A 21,172-nucleotide genomic window follows, 5' to 3' on the forward strand; every position below is an offset into this window, starting at 1 on the left:
CTTGAAGCAATCCCACTAAAATCAGGGACTAGACAAGGCTGCCCACTCTCACCATACCTATTCAGTATAGTACTGGAAGTCCTAGCCAGAGCAATTAGACAACAAAAGGAAGTCAAAGGGATACAATTATGAAAGGAAGAAGTCAAAATATCACTATTTGCAGATGATATGATAGTATACTTAGGTGACCCCAAAACTTCCACCAGAGAACTCCTAAACTTGATAAACAACTTCAGCAAAGTAGCTGGATATAAAATCAACTCAAACAAATCAGTAGCCTTCCTCTATTCAAAGGATAAACAGGCTGAGAAAAAAATTAGAAAAATGACACCCTTTACAATAGCCACAAATAATATAACATATCTTTGAGTGAATCTAACCAAGCAAGTAAAAGATCTGTATGACAAGAACTTCAAGTCTCTGAAGAAAAAAATAGAAGATCTCAGATGAACAGATCTCCCATGGTCGTGGATTGGCAGGATTAATATAGTAAAAATGGCCATCTTGCTGAAAGTAATCTACAGATTCAATGCATTCCCCATCAAAATTCCAACTCAATTTTTCATAGAGATAGAGCAATTTGCAAAGTCATTTGGAATTTTAAAAAAACAGGATATTGAAAACTATTCTCAACAATTAAATAATTTCTGGGGGAATCACCATCCCTGAACTCAAGCTGTACTACAGAGCAATAGTGATAAAAAAAACCTCATGGTATTGGTACAGAGACAGGCAGGATGATCAATGGAATAGAATTGAAGACCCAGAAATGAACTAACACACCTATGGTCACTTGATCTTTGACAAAGGAGCTAAAACCATCCAGTGGAAAAAGGACAGCATTTTCAACAGATGATGCTGGTTCAACTGGAGGTCAGCATATAGAAGAATGCAAATGGATCCATTCTTATCTCCTTGTACAAAGCTCAAGTCCAAGTGAAAAAGGACCTTCACATAAAACCAGATACACTGAAACTAACAGAAGAGAAGGTGGGGAAGAGCCTTGAATACTTGGGCACAGGGGTAAAGTTCCTGAACAGAACACCAATGGCTTATGCTCTAAGATCAAGAATTGACAAATGGGACCTCATCAAATTGCAAAGCTTCTGTAAGGTAAAGAACACTGTCAATAGGACAAAATGGCAACCAACAGATTGGGAAAAGATCATTACCAATCCTACATCTGATAGAAGGCTAATATTCAATATATACAAAGAACTCAAGAAATTAGACTCCAGACAATCAAATAACCCTATTAAAAAATGGGTACAGAGCTAAACAAAGAATTCTCAACTGAGGAAACTCGAATGGCTGAGAAGCACCTTAAGAAATGCTCAACATCCTTAGTCATCAGGGAAATGCAAATCCAAACAACACTGAGATACCACCTCACACCAGTCAGAATGGCTAAGATCAAAAACTCAGGTGATAGTAGATGCTGGCGAGGATGTGAAGAAAGAGGAACACTCCTGCATTGTTGGTGGGGTTGCAAGCTGGTACAACCACTCTGGAAATCAGTCTGGCAGTTCCTCAGAAAATTGGACATAGCATTACCTGAGGACCCAACTATACCACTCCTAGATATATACCCAGAAGATGCTCCAACATATAACAAGGACATATGCTCCACTATGTTCATAGCAGCCTTATTTATAATAGCCAGAAACTGGAAAGAACCCAGGTGTCCTTCAACAGAGGAATGGATACAAAAAATGTGGTACATTTACACAATGGAGTATTACTCAGAACTGGAGAAATTCTTAGGTAAATGGATGGAACTAGAAAATACTTCCTGAGTGAGGCAACCCAATCACAAAAGAACACACATGGTATCTACTCACTGATAAGCGGATATTAGCCCAAAAGCATGAAATAGCCAAGATTCAACTCACAGACCACATGAAGCTCATAAACAACGAAGACCAAGTCTGGATGCCTCGGTCCTACTTAGAAAGAGTAACAAAATACTCAAGGGAGCAAATATGGAGACAAAGTGTGGGACAGAAACTGAAGGAGGGGCTGTCTGGAGACCATTCTACTTGGGTATCCATCCCATGTGCAGTTACCAAAGGTAGACACTGATGTGGATGTCAGGAAGTGCATGCTGTCAGGAGTCTGATATAGCTGTCTCCTTAGAGGTCTGCCAGAGTCTGACATATTCAGAGGCAGATGCCCACAGCTAACCACTGATCTGATCAAGGGGTTCCCAATGGAGGAGTTAGGGAGAAGACTGAAGGAGCTGAAAGGATTTGTGACCCCATGAGGAGAGCAACAATACCAACCAACCAGAGCTCCCCAAGGTCTAAACCACCAGCCTGGGAGCACATAAGGAGGGGCCCATGACTCTATCTGTACATGTAGGGGAGGATGGCCTTGTTGGGCATAGGTAGGAGAGGAGATCCTTGGTCCTATGAAGGCTGAACACCAAGTGAGTGTGTGGGGGGGGGGAATTTGAGGGTGGGGAGGTGGGAGTGGAGGGGTAGGTTTGGTCACATCCTCATAGAAGCAGGAGGAGGGGGGATGGGATAGGAGGTTCCTGGGTGGTGGGGAGAATAGGGTAAGGGGATAAAATCTGAAATGTAAATATAATATCCAATAAAAATAATTAAAATAATTAATCAATTAATTAAATACTGAGTGGGATATAGGCTGGCTTCTTCACCTTGATAAATGTACAAGATATGGGGTAGAAGACACTAAGGGAGTATTCTCAATAGATAAACTCTTCGGCTTCTGAGTGAACTGGGGGAAATAGGCTGGAAAATGATGTTAGTATAAATGCAATTCTTCCCAAAAGGATAAAATATTGGTATGAAGACTATATATTATTCTTCTTATCTCCTTCATATGACCTCATTTTTCTGTTTCTGACCTAGTTAAGTAGCTGCAGGATCATGTCCACTACAAGTGCTAAAAAATAATTATTTCTAAGCAGGAAACTGTAACTGTATTTTTATAGTCTTTTTAAAATGCAGGATCCTTTATAGTCCTGGTTGTCCAGGAACTCATTCTGTAGGCTAGGCTGGCCTTGAATTTACAGAGATATATTTACCTCTGCCTAGTGAAGGTGGAAACAGGAGGATCATTGTAAGTTCAAGGCCAGACTGAGCTACACTGTGAGTTCATAGCCACAGTTCTGTGCTACACAGTTCTGGGCTACAGAGTAAGACCCTGTCTCAAAAAATGTGTTGGAGAACAGCAGTCTCTTAATAAATGGTGGTGAGGAAACTGGATATCCATACACAGAATACCAAAACTAGAGCACCAACTCACCCAGTATAAAAACCAACTCAAATGATCAAAAGCTTTAATGTGAAACTTCAAACTATTTCAAGAAAACAGGACAAACACTTCAAAATATTGACACAGGCAATGATTTCTTTGATAGGACTTTAGTAGCTCATTAAAAAAGCAAGAATTCATAAATGAGATGGTGTTCAGTAAAAAGGCTTCTGCATGACAAAAGAAATAATCTAGTCAAAATAGCCTACAGATAGAAAAAAATCCATTAGCTAATCATATGATAAGGGACTGATATCCAGAATGTATAAATAATTTTTGAAGTAACACTGGAAGAATGAATACTAGAATCAATTAAGTTGGCAAATGAGCTGAAAAGACACTTTCCAAATGAGTAAGAAAAAATGGCCAATAAATAAAAGAAAACTATACGGTATTATCAAGCCATCAAGGAAATGCAAATTATAGTTACATTGAGGTTGCATGTCACTCCCGCTAGAATTGTTTTTATAGAAACAAAATGAAACTAAAAAGCAGTAACAAATACTGCCAAGGATGTGAAGAAAAATGAACATCTACACTTCATTGATAGTAATACAAATTAGCTAAGCCATTTCTAAAACAGTATAGAGGTTCTTTTAAATATTAGAAATAAAACTGCTATATGATCCAGGTATATCACTCCTGGGTATCTGGAAAGAAATGAAACCAACACACAAGGAAATATTTGCACACTCATATTGATGGCATACACTAGCCAAGATATGGAACCAGCTTAGATGTTCATGAGCAAATAAATGGATAAAAATTGTGTGTGTGTGTGTGTGTATCTATCTACCAATAGGTATACACACATACATACATATAAATACACACACACACACACACACACACACACACACACACACACACACACATATATATATATATATACAGTATATACATACATACATGTATGTATGTATGTATGTATTATGTATGTATGTATGTATATACTCCCTATATAATGGGAGTCAATGCACTTACTAGACTAGTATTGCTGTCTAAATCTGGTTCAACACAGTGGCTAAATCTAATACTAATTTTTTATTAATCATACCATTCATTTACATCTCAAATGATATCCCACTTTCCAGTTACCCCTCCACCAACCCCCATCCCACATCTGCCCTCCCCCTACCTTTTGTTTGTTTGAGAGAGTGCTCATTCTTAAAAGTAGATTTTTTTGGTTAAAAAATGGAGAAAAGGAGAAATAGAACATTGAGAAAGAACCCTAATGAAACCGGGGTTTAATGTGAGGGAGGACCTCACCCAAGCCTCAGGAATTCAAGGCCACCCAGTAACTCATGAGACACCGAACTTGATGCAATCAGCAAGAGGTATATTTCGATCAACATGTTGAGGTCAAGACCTGTAGCCCACGCAGGGGCAATGGGGTCTGACCCTGGGGCTTTGGAGACAGAGAGAATTTAAAGCCAAAAAACACAACTCAGGGGGGAAACCACAACCCAGGGGGAGTAAAGAGGGGCTATTGGAGAGCACCTGTGGAAAGTCCCAGCCCATTATTCAGTTTGTGACAGGGTCCAAGGAACAGCCATGGGGAACATTTTGTATAGACTATTCTCTAAGAGCCTATTTATTTATAATTAACCATCTATCTTGTGGTCAGCCAAGTTCCTGAAACACAGAGCTCACGACCAAGCTGACCTGTACTCTTGGTTCTGCTTGCCTGTTAGGAGTTTTTGAAATTTTTTAACCCTTTCAATGTGACACTGTATCAGCTTAGGTCCCTTAGTTGTAATATCTGCATTCATCTGGTAAAGTGTGTTGATGATGGAAACTGATTATAGGTAAATAGGGAGAAGGGATATTTGAAAAATCTCTGTACCGTCTTCTCAATTTTGCTATAAACCTAAAACTATTCTTTAAAATGCAGGGAGTGAGTTAACCCAGACCAGAAAGACAAAGACTGTATGTACACTCTCTCATCTGTGGTTCCTAGCTCCAAATCCTCAGTATGAGTATAAAACACGGAGGAACCACAGAAACCAGGAAAGTATAAAAAATCAATAGGTGGGAGAGAGGTGCATGAAATGGAAATAGCAAGATGCAGGTGATATGAAGTGGGAAACAGGAAAAAAGGGAGGAGGTCAGTTAATAGAGAGGAGGAGGAAGGGACAAATAATATCAAGGTTATTTGCTAAAGCCTCAAAGAATCATATTATTTTATATTTACCTAAAATCATATACAATGCATATATGTTTACATATACATGCTATATGTACATGTATATAATATTATAAGTACATATATCTTAAAGGAAGTTAAGCCATGTGGGCTACCAATGTTCCCCAAAAGAAACAGACTAAAAGAAACACTGTAACCAGGAATAAGAAACCTTCCTTTGAATGGTTGGTCAACATAGTCCAGGTGACTCTCAAAACTAGGGTATCCATTTAGCCCTTGGTTGCCTCTCAGGTTGAGGGTGGCCGCTATTGCTGAAGATGCTTAGGACACAGGATTCAGGTGATTAGAGCTGGATCTGATATGAAAGCCTCTTTCCTGCTTTCTAGTTTCCATGGTGACAGAAAAATATACAAGCTGCCAATGGAGGGAAGCAATTAAAGAGTCCCACTTAGGTGTAACACCTATGAACTATGACAATTACCAGCAGGGTAAGGTATGTGGAAAAGTGCAGTAAGTGGCACTCACACATTTGAGGTAACCTACAGCTGTCTAATTGGACTTAAAGCCCATTTGATAGGAAGAAAATCATGCCTGGAACTTGAAACCTAGCCAAGTTTCTGGAGCCAGTGAGGTCATGAGTCTTAGAAAAGAATCTACTACTGCTGCTTTGGTGGGCCAGCATAATTCCTTACTACATTCTAAATCTTATCTTTATACCCATTGGTAAGTGTAGCTACCATCCCTCATGAAAGAATCTCTCTCTTTACAGCAAAGAAAATCACAGAAAACCACAACAGGGTACAATGTAGAAATCAACAGATCATAGGGTATCAAGCCCAGTGAACACATCTATATTATAGCTTCTGCATCTTGCTTAGGGAACATCTAGGAATAGCAGGAAGAAGTACTACAAAAGAGCCAGACCACCAGGAAGTCTGCCATGAAACAATCTCTCCTAAAAGTCACTACATAAACAATGACAATATCAATGGATATAGTCATGTAAAGGGAAAATTTTCAGGCTCTCACCTTTAGACCAAGAACTACAGGCTACTAATGACTGCCAGGAGGAGGAGAATTGGCCTCTGAAGTGGAAACTTAAGGGTTCTTTGGAAAGTTGGTTGGATGTCGTTTTGCTGGGGCAAACTTTAACATTTTGTTAAAATGGACACATGTGAAAGGCTAAGGCAGACTCGTGAAGGAACATTTCACTGAAGCAGATACAGGAGAGAATGTTCTGCTAAAGCAAGCATGTGAAAGGATTCTTTGTTAACAACACGCATGTATTGGTCTGCCTTACATTGTGTAGTTGAGCTGCATTTATGGGACTCCATAGAGAGAAATATACCAAAAAACTTCTGGGGGTGTGCTACAGTTTGTTGCCCCTTCCAAGGACTCAGGCTGATTGGAGGCAAGTGCTGAGGCATGACTTGTGTTGAGGCAAGGCACGTGGAGGACACATGATGTTGGGAGGGTATAAACAGGACTCCACAGAGTGATGGAGTGAGAACTTGGCTTGCTGGTACAGTGCAACGATTGTGAGTCTCAAATCTTCACAAATCTTTGCTTCCCTGAGAGGCACAACTGAGAACTTCTGGTGTTCCTGTTGATCCCTTCTGCTGATTTGAGCAGAGGTTGAGGCCTGGCTGTCTCTGCTAGGTTGTGTCACTGCTGTTGCTAACCTGACTCTACTGAACTGAACTGCTGATGTATCTGTGTGGTGTTTGTGAGTGAATCAAGCTGCCTGCTAGCCTGTGAACTGCTGATTTCCAGACAACACAGAAAGAACCTGTTGCAAAAAAAGTTCCTAAGCAGGTTCACTTCCCCATATCCTGTCTTTCCTACTATCTCGTGTGTGTGTGTGTGTGTGTGTGTGTGTGTGTGTGTGTGTAATAATCATAATCAAAGAAAAGGAGACTATCAACTTATAATGGGAGAACATAGGAGAGTTGGAAGGATGGTACTTGGGAGGGGCTAGAGGGAAGAAAAGTGATGTAATCTATTTCAAGTAAGAACATATTTAAGAAAAGATTCTTAAAAATAAAGATAAGTAGGGAAAAATGTAGTAACTGACCAGATATAGTGGTACATGTCTTTAATCCCAGCACTCCAGAGGCAGAGGCATGTAGATCTCTTTTCAAGGCTAGCCTGGACTACACAGTGAGTTTCAGGCCAGCCAACCAAAGCTATATACTAAGACCTTGTCTCAAAACTAAAACAAATAGTACCTATTTTTGAAGATAAAAACCAATGGGAGTGGGGTTTTCAGAGAGAGTAACAGGAGATGAAGAAGATCAAAGTATGTGATTGTGATGGTTTTTATGTGCTCAATCCAGGGAGTGGCACTATTAAAAGCTGTGGCCCTGTTGGAGTACGTGTGGCCTTGTTGGAGTAGGTGCATCACTGGGGCTTAAGACCCTCATCCTAGCTGCTTGGAAGTGAGTCTTCTACTAGCCGCCTTCAGATGAAGATGTAGAACTCTCAGCTCCACCTGCATCATAGCTGCCTAGATGCTGCCCTGCTCCCACCTTGATGATAATGGACTGAACCTCTGAACCTGTAAGCAGGCACCTTGTTGTTGTCCTTATAAGAGTTGCCTTGCCTTCCAGTCTGGGCCCGAGCACTGAGCAGACCCCAGGTGGCAGCTCTGACCCCAATCTCACAGAACCCAGAGGAAGCAAGCCTCCCAGAAGCTCTAGCCCAGGCAGTATAGAAAACTTCCCTAACCTGAAGAAGGAGATGCCCATAAACATACAAGAAGCCTACAGAACGCCAAATAGACTAGACAAGAAAAAAATACCTCCCATCACATAATAATCAAAACACCAAATGCAAAAAACAAAGAAAGAATATTGAATGCAGTAAGGGAGAAAGGCCAAGTAACATATAAAGGCCGACCTATCAGAATTACACCAGACTTCTCACTAGATACTATAAAAGCCAGAAGATCCTGAGCAGATGTCATACAGACCCCAAGAGATCATAAATGCCAGCTCAGGCTACTATACCCAGCAAAACTCCCAATTACCATAGATGGAGAAACCAAAATATTCCATGACAAACCCGAATTTACACAATATCTTTCCACAATACAAAGGACAATAGCAGGAAAGCCCCAATACAAGGAGGAAAATTATACCCAAGAAAGAGCAAGAAAGTAATCATCTTCCACAAAATCCAAAAGAAGATAGCTACACAAAGATAATTCCACCTCTAATAACAAAAATAACAGGAGACAACAATCACTGTTCCTTAATATCTCTTAACATCAATAGACTCAGTTCCTCAATAAAAAGACATAGGCTAATGGACTGGATACATAAACAGGACCCAGCATTTTGCTGCATACAGGAAACACACCTCAGTGACAAAGACAGACACTACCTCAGAGTAAAAGGTTAGAAAACAATTTTTCAAGCAAATGGTCCTAAGAAACAAGCTGGAGTAGCCAATTTAAAACCTCCAGCCTGAGAACACAAAGGAAGAAATTCATGGCTCTATCTGTATAGGTAGTTGAGGGTGGCCTTGCCAGGCATCAGTAGAAGTGGATGGCCTTGGTGCCTGAAAGTTTGGATTCCCTAGTGTTGGGGAATTCGAGAGCAGGGAGGCAGGAATGGGAGGATGGTGGGAGCACACCCTCATAGAAACTCCCAGAATTATATGGATTAGACATGACAGAGGCAGGCTGTCAGAAGACTAGACTCCAGAATTCAAACAAAAATTATCTTGATACTAAAATTTGTTTTTGGAATTGTATATTGCAGAATACAAAGCCTCAGTGTATCTACTCATCAAGCAAGCTGAGCAGACCTGCTCGAACCTCTAATGTCTTGGAATTCCAGATGAATGCAGTGAAGACACATTGTCAGAGGCTTATCAATTTACTCTTTCCCCTGCCCCTCTTCTAATATCTCAATGCCCATAATCAGCTTGAAGAAGTTAATGAAGAGTCAGTGCCCCTATTCCCTGGGCTTGGGGACTGGGGTGGTTAATATTGGGCTGTCTTTCTAGGGAAAAGTAGTGGTTTTGTTGGAACAGGGAGGTTTAGCTAGGATTTATTAACCTAATGCATAGCCATAACCTATTGGTGGAAATAAGTATTATTGTTATTAAGATAAAGTTATAATTTCTTTTTTCAGTAATTTTTTATTGGATATATTTACATTTCAGATTTTATCCCCTTACCCCATTCCCCCCACCACCCAGGAGAAGTTATAATTTCTTAAATGGTACAAAATTTACTTTGATTTCAAATTTAAGGTTTTCATTGGTATGAGCTTCTTATTAATATAAAAGTGAGATTAATATTGTTACTCTCATAGGCATTGTGCCTATATAACACATTTAAGAATATGAGGCTTAGACCCAGTCCTTCTTTAACTTTTATAACTGATTTGAGATGGTTAGCCTGTGAGCTAAGGGCCTATAGCAAATTCATGGCTTTGAGTTTATTGTTAGGGTGTTTTCTATATTTTATTTAGAAATAGCTGAGAGGAGCTAACAGACAATAGTCCAGATTGCCTTATATTGATAATTGGTTTTCAAAACGTCAGAAGTCCACAGAATTGACATTAGAAACATTTCTGTATTAATGTTCATTTTGGTTAAAGACCTGTCTGCTCCTGGCAGCTTCCTGTCTTGGATTCTAAGAAGAAATTGAGCATCTTTGGAGTTACTCCAGTTGTGGTGAGACAACCATTAGGCAAGAAAATGGGGAAAGGGGATGGCATTTAAAATGTAAATAAAACGTAAACGTAAATAAAATATCCAATAAAAAAATTTTAAAAAAGAAATGAAGTGCATAAAAAAGAGTAGCCTTGGTCACAGTGTCTGTTTACAGCAGTAAAACCCTAAGACAGTGATATACATTCATCATAATGGAACTCATTGTTTTCTATTATATATATTCTAATACAAAATCAATTACATTGTTATATCAAAAGTCTGTTTTAAGCCAATAAAAGTAAAAAATTAAACCCTCAAAGACAAAAGAAAAACCTAAAATAAGCATTGAACAGAATAGAAGACCATTTATCTCAAACAGAGAAATAAATATAGATTCTCTGGGAAACTTTAGTAAGGACATTTACAGGAAATAGGATAAGAGTGGCTTTAGGCATGAGTGACTTACACTTAGATTCATGAGTTATGGAGAACTGCAGCACAGGAATCATGAGTTCAAGCTCAGCCTGAGCAACAGAGCAAGACCACATCACACACACACAGGTACACACAAACCCACACACAAACCAGCCCATTTCAAGAAGTAGTATTATTCACAGAGAAACCCTGTCTTGAAAAACCAAAGAAAAAAAGACAAAAAAAGAAGTAGTATTATTTAATATAGATTGTGCTTTCTTGGGGGCAAATCTTAAGTATCTTATAAGTTTATTTATAATCAATTTTTAGAAAACTTTTATCAGTTTGACTGTAAACTAAGCTAAAGCTGACATCACTAATTTAATTCAGTGGCTATATAGAACAACCCAAACTGTTTTAAGTAACTAAGCACACAATTTACACAGATACTGTGTGTTGTAATGTTTTATGTCAACTTGACACAAGCTAGAGTTACCTGAAAGGAAGAAACCTCTATTGAAAAAACACTTCCATAAGATATGGTTGTAAGGCTTTTCCTTAATTTTTAATTAATGGGAGAAGGCCCAGACCATTGTGGCTGGTGCCCTCCCTGGGTTGGTGGTGATGGGTTCTATAAGAAAGCAGGCTGAGCAAATCATGAGAAGCAAGCAGCACTCCTCCATGGCCTCTGCATCATCTCCTGCCTCCAGGTTCCTGCCCTGCTTAAGTTGCTGTCCTGACTTTTTTCAGTGATGAACAATGACATGGAAGCATAAGCCAAAACAACCCTTTCCTCCCCAAAGTTGCTTTTTAGCCATGCTGTTTCATCACAGCAATAGATACCAAACTAGGATGTACTGTTAATCTACAACAATAAAAATCTTAAAACAGAAAATAATTTAAAGCTTTGTAGTCCAGTTTTTGTGTTTTACAGAGGAGAAATATAGCTTAGAAAAAGTATATTCTCATTGTCCAAGATAAATAGAAAAAAGAAAGTGGAACAACACAGTAAAATCCAATTCTCTTGGATATCCTCATTGAATTAGGTGCTTTAAAATTTCTTTACAAGTTATTTAGTTGAATTTTATCAAATGCTGACCTCTACCGGAAAAATCCTAGATGTTCTGCATTATTATATGTATTTGGAGGTAATAAAATATAGCTTAATGTATAACAATTTATTATTAATTCATATATTATCCTCCTCCATTACTTGCTTCCAAATTAGAAATAACAGGTGGGGTTTGATTATGTGTTACAGTTATATAGATTATGAAGAATTTTTAGGTACCATGTTGAAGGGCTTATAAATCAGTAATTATAGTAATTAGAATGAAATGTCTCCCATAAGTCCTGGGCACTTGAATACTTGGTCCCAGTTGGTGGCTCTTTCAGAAGGTGGTGTGGTCTTTCAGAAGGAAGTGTGACAATGGGAGAGAGTGCTGAGGTTTGAAACCACCCATAACACTGTGAGTATACTCTGTGCTCCCTCTTTGTGAACTGCGATGTGAGTTCTCAGCTGCTGCTCTCACTGTGTGTTACCTCCACTCTGCCAACATGGACTCTAACCCTCTGGGTCTTCAGTCCTAAATAGATGCTTACTTCTATAATTGTGTTGGTCATGGTGTTTTATCACAGTAAATAAGACACAGATATTCAGTCTCTTAAATATACACAGTGGCAATTATATGTCAGTTGCTAAGCTAGGTTCCAGAGATACAAAGATAAATACAAATACTCCCAGCCTTCAAGGGACTCTTACAATATGGCAGGTAATAAAGTTTAGTTCTGAAATTCCACACTCTCTACTCCTTAAAAATAATTTTACTGGGGCTGGAGAGGTGGCTCAGGGGCTAAGAGCACCATCTGCTCCTCCAGAGGTCCTGAGTTCAATTCCCAGAAACCACATGGTGGCCCATAACCATCAGAAATGGGCTCTGATGCCCTCTTCTGGTGTTTCTGAAGACAAGTATACTCACATATACAGAATAAATAAATATTTTAAAAATAAAAAAAACATTATTGATAATTTCAAAGATGTCCCAATGTCAAAAGACAAGTTATGTTTAGTTTTCATATGCCTACAATCCAGCTTCAACAATTATTAACTCATCTGTCTTATATCACTGTAAATCTGCAACTACGTCTCCAGTATTATTTTGAAGAAGTTTCCAGATATCACATCATTACACTCACACTTATTTCAAGGATGCATCCTCTGGGGATAGAGAATTTTTTTTAGAACAATATAACCATTACCACTATCGTGCTGTCTAAAATGAATGGCAAAATTCTAAGTGCCTCATATTCTTTAGATTGAGTTCACTTCTATTTGATTGATAAAGCCTGTTTTAAAAAAGTGAATCTCACAATATATACCTGAGCAAATGGTATAACAAAACAAGTTAGAATTTCAAGTTATATCAATGATCGATATTTCTCCAAAATTCAGTCAATAACATAGTGCCACCAGCTGTAAGTACTGGAAACAAAATATGCAGTAGACAGTCTATTACAGAGCTTCTGATCAAAACATACAATGCAGTTAGATGCCATTTTCTGAAAGCTAGATTTAATCAAGCACTTGAGCAGAGTTTTCTCTCAATTCATCAGGAAGTAGTGAATCTTATGAATGAAAAATTGATGATAAAATCCTTCCACAAATAGTCAAGTTCTTGATATCTTACACCATGGTAACTGTGAGAAGAAATGTGTTTCTATAGTCCTAGCTAAGATAATAGAGAACAAGAGCCAACAACAGTTCACTACATTATTTGTTCTTTGTGAGTTTCTATTGAGTTTACTGTTATGGGGAATAGATACAATAAAATAATCAGGCCATATGTAAAATTTGAGGACTTATGAACTACTACAGAATTATTTCCCAAAGGGTTGTATTTTTTTTTACCTTTTATACATATTAATTCACAGAGTAATTACAGAAACTCCATGAGGCCTACATTGGTATATCCATTTTACAGATGCAAAAACTGAAGGAAATGATAAGAAAGTTATCTAAGCTACATATTTCATAAATAATTATATATAATACGATCAAGGAAGAGTGGTTCAAAATCTATATTGTTTCATCCACTACACAATGTATCTTTAAATATAAGGTTTTCATTTAAAGCTACATTAATTTTTCTAATGGTAAATACATCATTTCTCTTGAAATAACTTACTTATTTTCAGATTCTGGCATTTGGAAAGCTTGTGGAAGAATAATTCGAATGAGACACCTGTGTAAAAAAGCAATAGAGAATATATAATTCTTAGGAATGAGAATGCAGCTTACTGGTAGAGTATTTGCCAATTTGACACAAAACTAGAATTATCTGAAAAGAGGAACTACAAATGAGAAGATGCTTCCGTAAGATCTGGCTATAATGCATTTTCTTAATTAGTGATTGATGGGGGAGGTACCAGCCTATTGTGGATAGTGCCATCCCTGAGCTGGTGGTCCTGGGTTCTATAAGAAAGCAGGCTGAGCAAACCATGGGGAGCAAGTTAGTAAGGAGCATTCTTGAATGTTCTCTGCTTCAGTCCCTGCCTTCAGATCTTGCTTACTTGCTTCAGTGATGAACTCTGATTGGGAAGCATAAATCAAATAAGCCCTTTCTTCCTCAAGTTACTTTTGGCCATGGTGTTTCATCACAGCAATAGAATATAATCTAGGATAGAGGCCATGGTTTTCCCTTCCCTGGGGCCTCAAGTCTCTGGAGGATCAAGCACATCTTCTCCCACTGAGGCCAGACCAGGCAATCCTCTGCTATATATGTGCTGGGACTAACCTGTGTATGTTGCCTGGTTGGTGGCTCAGTCTTTGGGAGCTCCCAGGGGTCTGGGTGAGTTGACACTGGCCCAACTTGGGATCCATCTCATGAGCAGGCACTAAACTCTGACACTATTACTGATGCTATGACCTGCTTACAGACAGGAGCCTAGCATGGCTGTCCTCTGAGGCTCTACCATCAGCTGACTGAGACAGATGCAGATACTTACAGCCAACCATTGGACTGAAGACAGGGACCCTTATGGCTGAATTAGGGGAAGGATTGAAGAAGCTGAAGGGGAGGCCTACCTGAGCATCTTTGTTACTGGTTCTTACTTAAAGGCTTTTATGTCATCAGCACTCTCCTGGCAGATTGTAAATTAAGAGTAAAAAGAGCAGAGAAATCTCCATATATCCACAAGACACAAATTTCTTACTTTAAAGCTCCAAGTACTTCTTTTGGGTCTTTTGAAAGTTGAGATAAATATTCCAAACCTTTTTCTGCCACAAATTGTTGTCCATTCTAAAAGGAACAAACATAGTATGTTAAATTACATACATACATCTTTAAAGAAAGTGATGCTTTGTTGCCTATCCCTGCCTATTACAAAGAAATATATTCTTTTTAAAGAACTATCAAATACTGTAGAATGAAGCTATACGTGTTCATTGACATAAGAAACAAGTTCATTTTATTCTCAGAAACTTACTTCTGTTTTTCTTGTGTTCATTCTTTGCCTCTTTTTATTCTGTTTCTTTTGTCCTATCTCAATCTGTTTATTTTTGTTTTATCTTATTATATTGTATTTTTTTATTTCTTAGATGTCTGTTTTCTTTTTTCTTTGTTTTAAACAACTATTTTAAGTTTATTTTTGTTCTTTCAGTAATCCTGCACCCATCCCCATCTGTCTTCTAACCATGTTTTTGTGTTGGCTAGAACAAATGGCTCAGATAGCTTTGAGCTCCTGTAGTACCCATTTCTTCCACCTAAAGTAACTGCTTTTGTTCCTTAATCATTAAAAACATCCAGAACATTCATGCATTTGCTTCTTATCACAGAGGTGCCTTTCCTTAGAATTAATCACATTTTACTTCACAAAAGCATTCTGCATTGGTAATCTCCACTTTTGGTTTACAGCCTTCTCCCATCACACATTCTGGAATGACAAGTGAAGGCACATACTCTACCTTCAAGGAGGACAGGTAATGAAAGTGAAATGAATTGACCCTTGAGAAGTTTCCCATGTAAGCAGTATCCTTGGATGAAACCTACATTTCCATTGCAGAAATAACATGGAAGGAACTTTTAGAGAAGGGATCTCTCAGATATAAGACCTTTCTGATAATGTACCTGGAAGAGCCCCTGTCATGTCTACAGTAGCTCCCCTCTGAGTAGATGGGGTTCCCTGGATACCACCTCTCCCACTGAGGCTAATCAAGGCAACACAGCTAGAAGAATATATCCCACAGACAGTAAATTCCTCTTTTCTAAGCAAAGTCAAAAAGGATGTGGATCCAGATATGAGTGGAGGTAGGAAGGAACTGGGAGAACTAGGGGGAGGGAAAATGGTGATGAGAATAAACCATATGCAAACAATCTATTTTCAACTTAAAAAAGAAAAAGAAACTCACAGCTTCCCAGCCACAAGCACAGCCTTGCTAAGTCTCCTTATCCTTGTTTTTTAACAGTAACCAAAAGAACCTCAAATTGTTGAATTCCCTCATTTCCAGTACTCCAATACCTTAAAGGCTCTGAATATTCCCCCTTTATATCCTTTTCTCATTTCTCCCAGCTTCTCCAACCTTTTCACTACACATATTTAAGTTTGGTACATTATCAGAAAGGTCTTATATCTGAGAGATCCCTTCTCTAAAAGTTCCTTCCATGTTATTTCTGCAATGGAAATGTAGGTTTCATCCAAGGATACTGCTTACATGGGAAACTTCTCAAGGGTCAATTCATTTCGCTTTCATTACCTGTCCGCCTTGAAGGTAGAGTATGTGCCTTCATTTGTCAGTTCTAGTTTTGTATTATTTTCCCCATTTCTTCCCTAAAAACCACCACTTTACATTTCTTGTCATCAGACTATATCCTCTATTATCACCATGATCTCTACATTTCTTACTGCTCCCATGGTCTCTATAACCTTTATTGTTACCATGGTTCCTAAATCCTTTATTGTTGCCATGGTCACTATTTCCCTTGTTTCTATGGTTCCTAGGTAATTTCTTCTCATTTATTGGTAAATTCACTACTGCTAAGTTATTTTATCCAACCCTCCTCCTCCCTCATCTCTCAGCATTTTCAATGCATAGACGGATGATGTTCCTAATACTCTAGCCTCTCAATAGCTTGAATTACATTCCATTACTAATAATTACAACAATTTCATGCTGTCATAAACTGCTCTAAAGGGTTTTAAAATTTTTAAACTACAAACTTGTGAAGTCACTATGGAAATCAGTGATAGTTCCTCAAAAAACTAGAAACAGATTTACCATTGTTCAGCTACACAACTCAGCATACTTCCAAAACATCTATAGCCTACTACAGAGATACTTGCACATCTATGGTTATTGTAGCTTTATTCACAATAGCCAGAAAATGGAAACAGCCTAGATATTCATCAACTGATCAATAGGTAATGGAATATGAGACATATATACAAGGGATTCCTTTTCAGATGTAAAGAGAAATGAAAATTTCAGGTAAACAGATACAACGGGGAAATATACTGAGTGGGGTGACTCAGATTTAGAAATACAAATGTCACATGTTTTCTCTTGCTTATTTGGGGATCTTGGATATGAATCTTTAGGTTTGAATGTTTAACCTGGAATAACCATAAAAGATTGGAAAGTAGAAAGAGACCATTGGGGGAGGTGCTGAGAAGATACTCTCTAGAAAGGTGGCTAGTTGACACAAGTGCTTTGAAGAGTGTAAGTGAAAAGTTGGGGGAGACTCAACTGGAGGGTTACTATAGAGGGAGGAGAAAGAAGGATAAATGATGTTTGAAAAAGCCATAGGGAAACCAAGTATTTTATAGGCTTACTTAAAATTACAATTTTAATGTAATTACTTCTACATGGCAAGATAATGCTCCCACAAGAGATTAACAAAACCCTAGTGCTAAGCAGGGGATACTTCCCTTCAAATTGTCAGTCAAGGGGTTCAAAAGACCCCATCAAATATAGGCTATTGTCTACTGCAATTGGTCTCTTGTTAGAACATGAACATAAAGACCCTACTGATGCAGGCACCACACTTTGGATCATAGGAATAGAAGAAATCAAGCTGGTACTGACATGGAAGCTAGTTGACTGAGGGCTATTTCCAATATTGTTGGAAGTTGCTATGCAAACTGCCAAGGAAAAAACTTACCAAGAGTCTTACATAGCTATGAAGATGAAGCATGAGAATCACAATAGGATCAGCAAGACATCACCAATGGTGCAACAGTGATATTTGTATCCTGAGGCAATAAACAACTGTTCAATTGGACCTAACTCCACCTCAATAGGAGGGAACTCATACCTAGTACTGTAAACCTAGCCAAGAACCCATGGCTGGAGAGGTTATGGGCTATCTGGTGATTTGAATAAGAAATGGCCGACATCCTTAGGCATTTGGTCCCCTGTTGTTGATGCTATTTGGGGATGCTTAGAAGATGTGGCCTTGCTGGAGGCAGTGTATCACCAGAGGCAGGTTCTGATGTTTCAAAAGCCACTTGCAATTATTATATTATTCTTATTTTTATTATTATTTGTCTTTTGCCTGATATACTTTGGTTTACAATTTTGTGTTTTTACAGGTTTTTTCTTGCTTATTTTTGCAGTTTCCTTTTTTTGTTTGTTACTTGCTTTTTAAAGAGAGAAAGAGAAATAAAGCTCATGAATTTGGGTGGGTAGGGAATGAGTAGGATCTGCAAATAGTTAAAAGAGGGGAAAACGTGATCAGAATATATTGTATGAAAATGGTTTTCAATTTTAAAAGGTCAAAAAAAATTGCGAGCCCTCAGCTTGTTGTTCCACACAGCAAGCCTGCTGCTACCCTTTCCTTTCATAATGAAAATGGACTCTCATCACTCTGGGAGCTATAAACTCTAAATAAACTCTTCCTTCTATAAATTGCCTTAGTCATGGTATTTTATCACAGGAACACAAAAGTAACTAATGTAAGTCAAAAGGACTACTTAGTACTACCATATTACTAAAGGAACAGAGTTTTCACTGCCTTCTAAATACTCATCCTTATGACCTAAGATGAGTGAAGCTCTCACATCTCATCCAAAAAGCTTCTCTTGTATTTTTCAGCCCAATATTAGATCTATAATTAATTAAATAGCAGAGAGAAGGGTGGCTATCTGATGTTCAGCCCTAAATGGGACATCAAACATCACAACCTCTAAACCTAAGTCTTGGGAAAACCTGTGGAACAGTGGGCAGAAAGATTGTAAGAACCCAAGGACTGAGATGACAGCTGTATAATAGGTTTGTTTTTCCTGGCAGGATAGAAAGTAGCTCCCATGAACAAGCAACAATATGGTTGCCTGTATAAAACCTACAAGGGAAACATCAATTTGTATATCAACATGGATAGAGAAAGTTTCACAAGTCCCCAATGGCTACTCCAGCTTGTTTCTTGGGGTCATTTGCTTGGAAAATTGTTTTCCAGCCTTTTACTCTGAGGTAGTGTCTGTCTTTGTCACTGAGGTGCATTTCCTGTATGCAGCAAAATTCTGGATCTTGTTTATGTATCCAGTCTGTTAGCCTCTATGTCTTTTTATTGGGGAATTGAGTCCATTGACGTTAAGAGATATTAAGGAAAAATGATTGTTTCTTCCTGTTATTTTTGTTATTAGAGGTGGAATTATGTTTGTGTAGCTATCTTCTTTTTGGTTTGTTGGAAGATTACTTCCTTACAGCAATCCTGTAGTAAAACCTCCAACACATTGATGCTTCCAACTTTTCACTGCATCAGTCACTTAATGCCTTCTGATACACCCACCTAAAACTCTAGAGGATTCATCATAATTACTCTACTTTTACTGACAATTTTCATTCATTGTATTCATTTTATAAAACTGAAAGTCTAGTTAAGTCCAATTTTGCACTGAATTACTTTTGTTCTTTCATTCATTAACCAGAATGCAGAAGTTGTATAAAATTATACAATTATTTGCTTTATTTTTGAATATCATCAAATGAGTCTTAATGCTATTGGCAAGCACATGACGCTTCCTTAGTCATTCATTTCCTGTCTTCATGAATGATTAGTTTATACCTTATCCTGTCTTCTCAAATGACACACACACTGACATACACACTCACACATATCCCAGTGTCATCACATGACAGCAAGTCTAAGAGAAATGAAAAGACAATCCATTAAAAGAGAATGAAAGAGAGTGACTGATAAGGTACAAATAAAACAGAGAACTAGAACCTAATTACGGTTCAAAGAAAAATGGTCAACTGTATGGATTACTGATAATAGTAAATGGTGAGGACTAAGATTTAACCATTGCAATATATAGGATCAGGTCACCATGACCTTAACAGAAGCAACCTGGTATGCTCTCCTGAAAAAAAAGCTTGACAAGAGTAAGTTCAGGAGATATGGAGGAATAAGTATAGACATTTCAGAGGCGTTTTGTTACCAAAACCCAGAAAATAAATTAGGCAGTAGTTGGTAAAAAGATGGTAAAGACAGGCATTTTTTTAAAAAGTTTCTGATCATTTGAATAGGATAAGAGGATATTTATAAGCTATGGAATTAACTAAGTAAAACAGAACACAGTGGTAACAGGTGATTTCAGAAGCAAGTTGAGAGGTTGGCTTTAGAAAGGAGTATGTGATTGAGAAGATAAAATATGTGGTGTGATTCCTGGTATGTACAGAGAGGTACTAGTAGGAATCCGTGGAAGTTCTCTTCAAGGGCTCTTTGGGTTTTAGAAACTAGAATATGTATGCATTCGGTGTGGAGGGTAAATTTTATGAATGGCTAGTCTTGTGATTTAAATGTAAAATATCTCCCATAGGCTCATATGTTTGAATACTTAGTTCCCATTTGGTAGTACTGTGTGAGAAAGTTAAGGAAACACTAGAAGGTAACATTTGATAGAGGAAGCATGTCACTGGGGGCAGGCCTCCAGGCTTTTTAGCCAAGCTTCACTTCATGCTCTGCCATGTCTGGATACTGACACAATGGGACTGGCTGGGCCGTGTTCCTACCATCACTGCTTTCCAAGCATGATGGACTCTGGGATTGTAAACCCAAGAAACTCTTTTGCCCTTAAATCACTTTTGTGATGCATTTTATCACAGCAACAGGAAATAAAAGGAATACAGATTGAGAGATAAGGCAGCTTACTCTAAAAGAGAAAGTGGTGTTGGACCTCCTTAGCATCCCTTGTCTAGCCTGTAATCCTAAAATTGGATTATCATTGTCTCCCATTCTGTTTCTAATTTCTCCCTATTCAGCTCCCCAGAAACAGCTAGAAGTTGCATTCCCAAACCATGGCTTGTGATTCTGGTTTGCTATTTTGATTTGTTGTGTTTTGAGATAAAGTCTTTCACTGTAGTCAAAGGCTGACCTCAAAATACTTATCTTCCCATCTGTCTTCAGGTTATGACACCACACCTGGCTTCAATGTATTGCTTTTTATATAAACTACCAATGAAGTTTTCTTGTTTACAACCAAGCCACAGATATCAATTCAACTTTATCTTGTATTTTTTTCTCTAGAGCATTATTTGAACGTCCAAGTCACTATATTAGGTACAAGATCAAGAAATAAATTTTTTGGGCTGGGCAGTGGTGGCACACACCTTTAATCCCAGCACTTGGGAGGCAGAGGCAGGCGGATTTCTGAGTTTGAGGCCAGCCT

The 21,172-nt window shown here is 38.2% G+C and overlaps 1 protein-coding gene across 1 annotated transcript in view; it reads right to left on the reverse strand.

Annotated features, from left to right (window-relative positions):
- Positions 1-21,172, reverse strand: part of Tex11 (testis expressed 11) — a 245,179-nt gene that overhangs the window by 67,236 nt on the left and 156,771 nt on the right. Inside the window, exons 18-19 of the mRNA XM_034486384.2 lie at positions 14,720-14,805; positions 13,693-13,749 (exon numbers count right to left, since the gene is read on the reverse strand). Of these exons, the coding sequence (XP_034342275.1) occupies positions 13,693-13,749; positions 14,720-14,805 (143 nt within the window). The remainder of the gene's footprint in view (positions 1-13,692; positions 13,750-14,719; positions 14,806-21,172) is intronic.

The sequence above is a fragment of the Arvicanthis niloticus genome, chromosome X (assembly GCF_011762505.2).
Source record: "Arvicanthis niloticus isolate mArvNil1 chromosome X, mArvNil1.pat.X, whole genome shotgun sequence".
In the NCBI taxonomy this organism is placed as follows: domain Eukaryota; kingdom Metazoa; phylum Chordata; class Mammalia; order Rodentia; family Muridae; genus Arvicanthis; species Arvicanthis niloticus.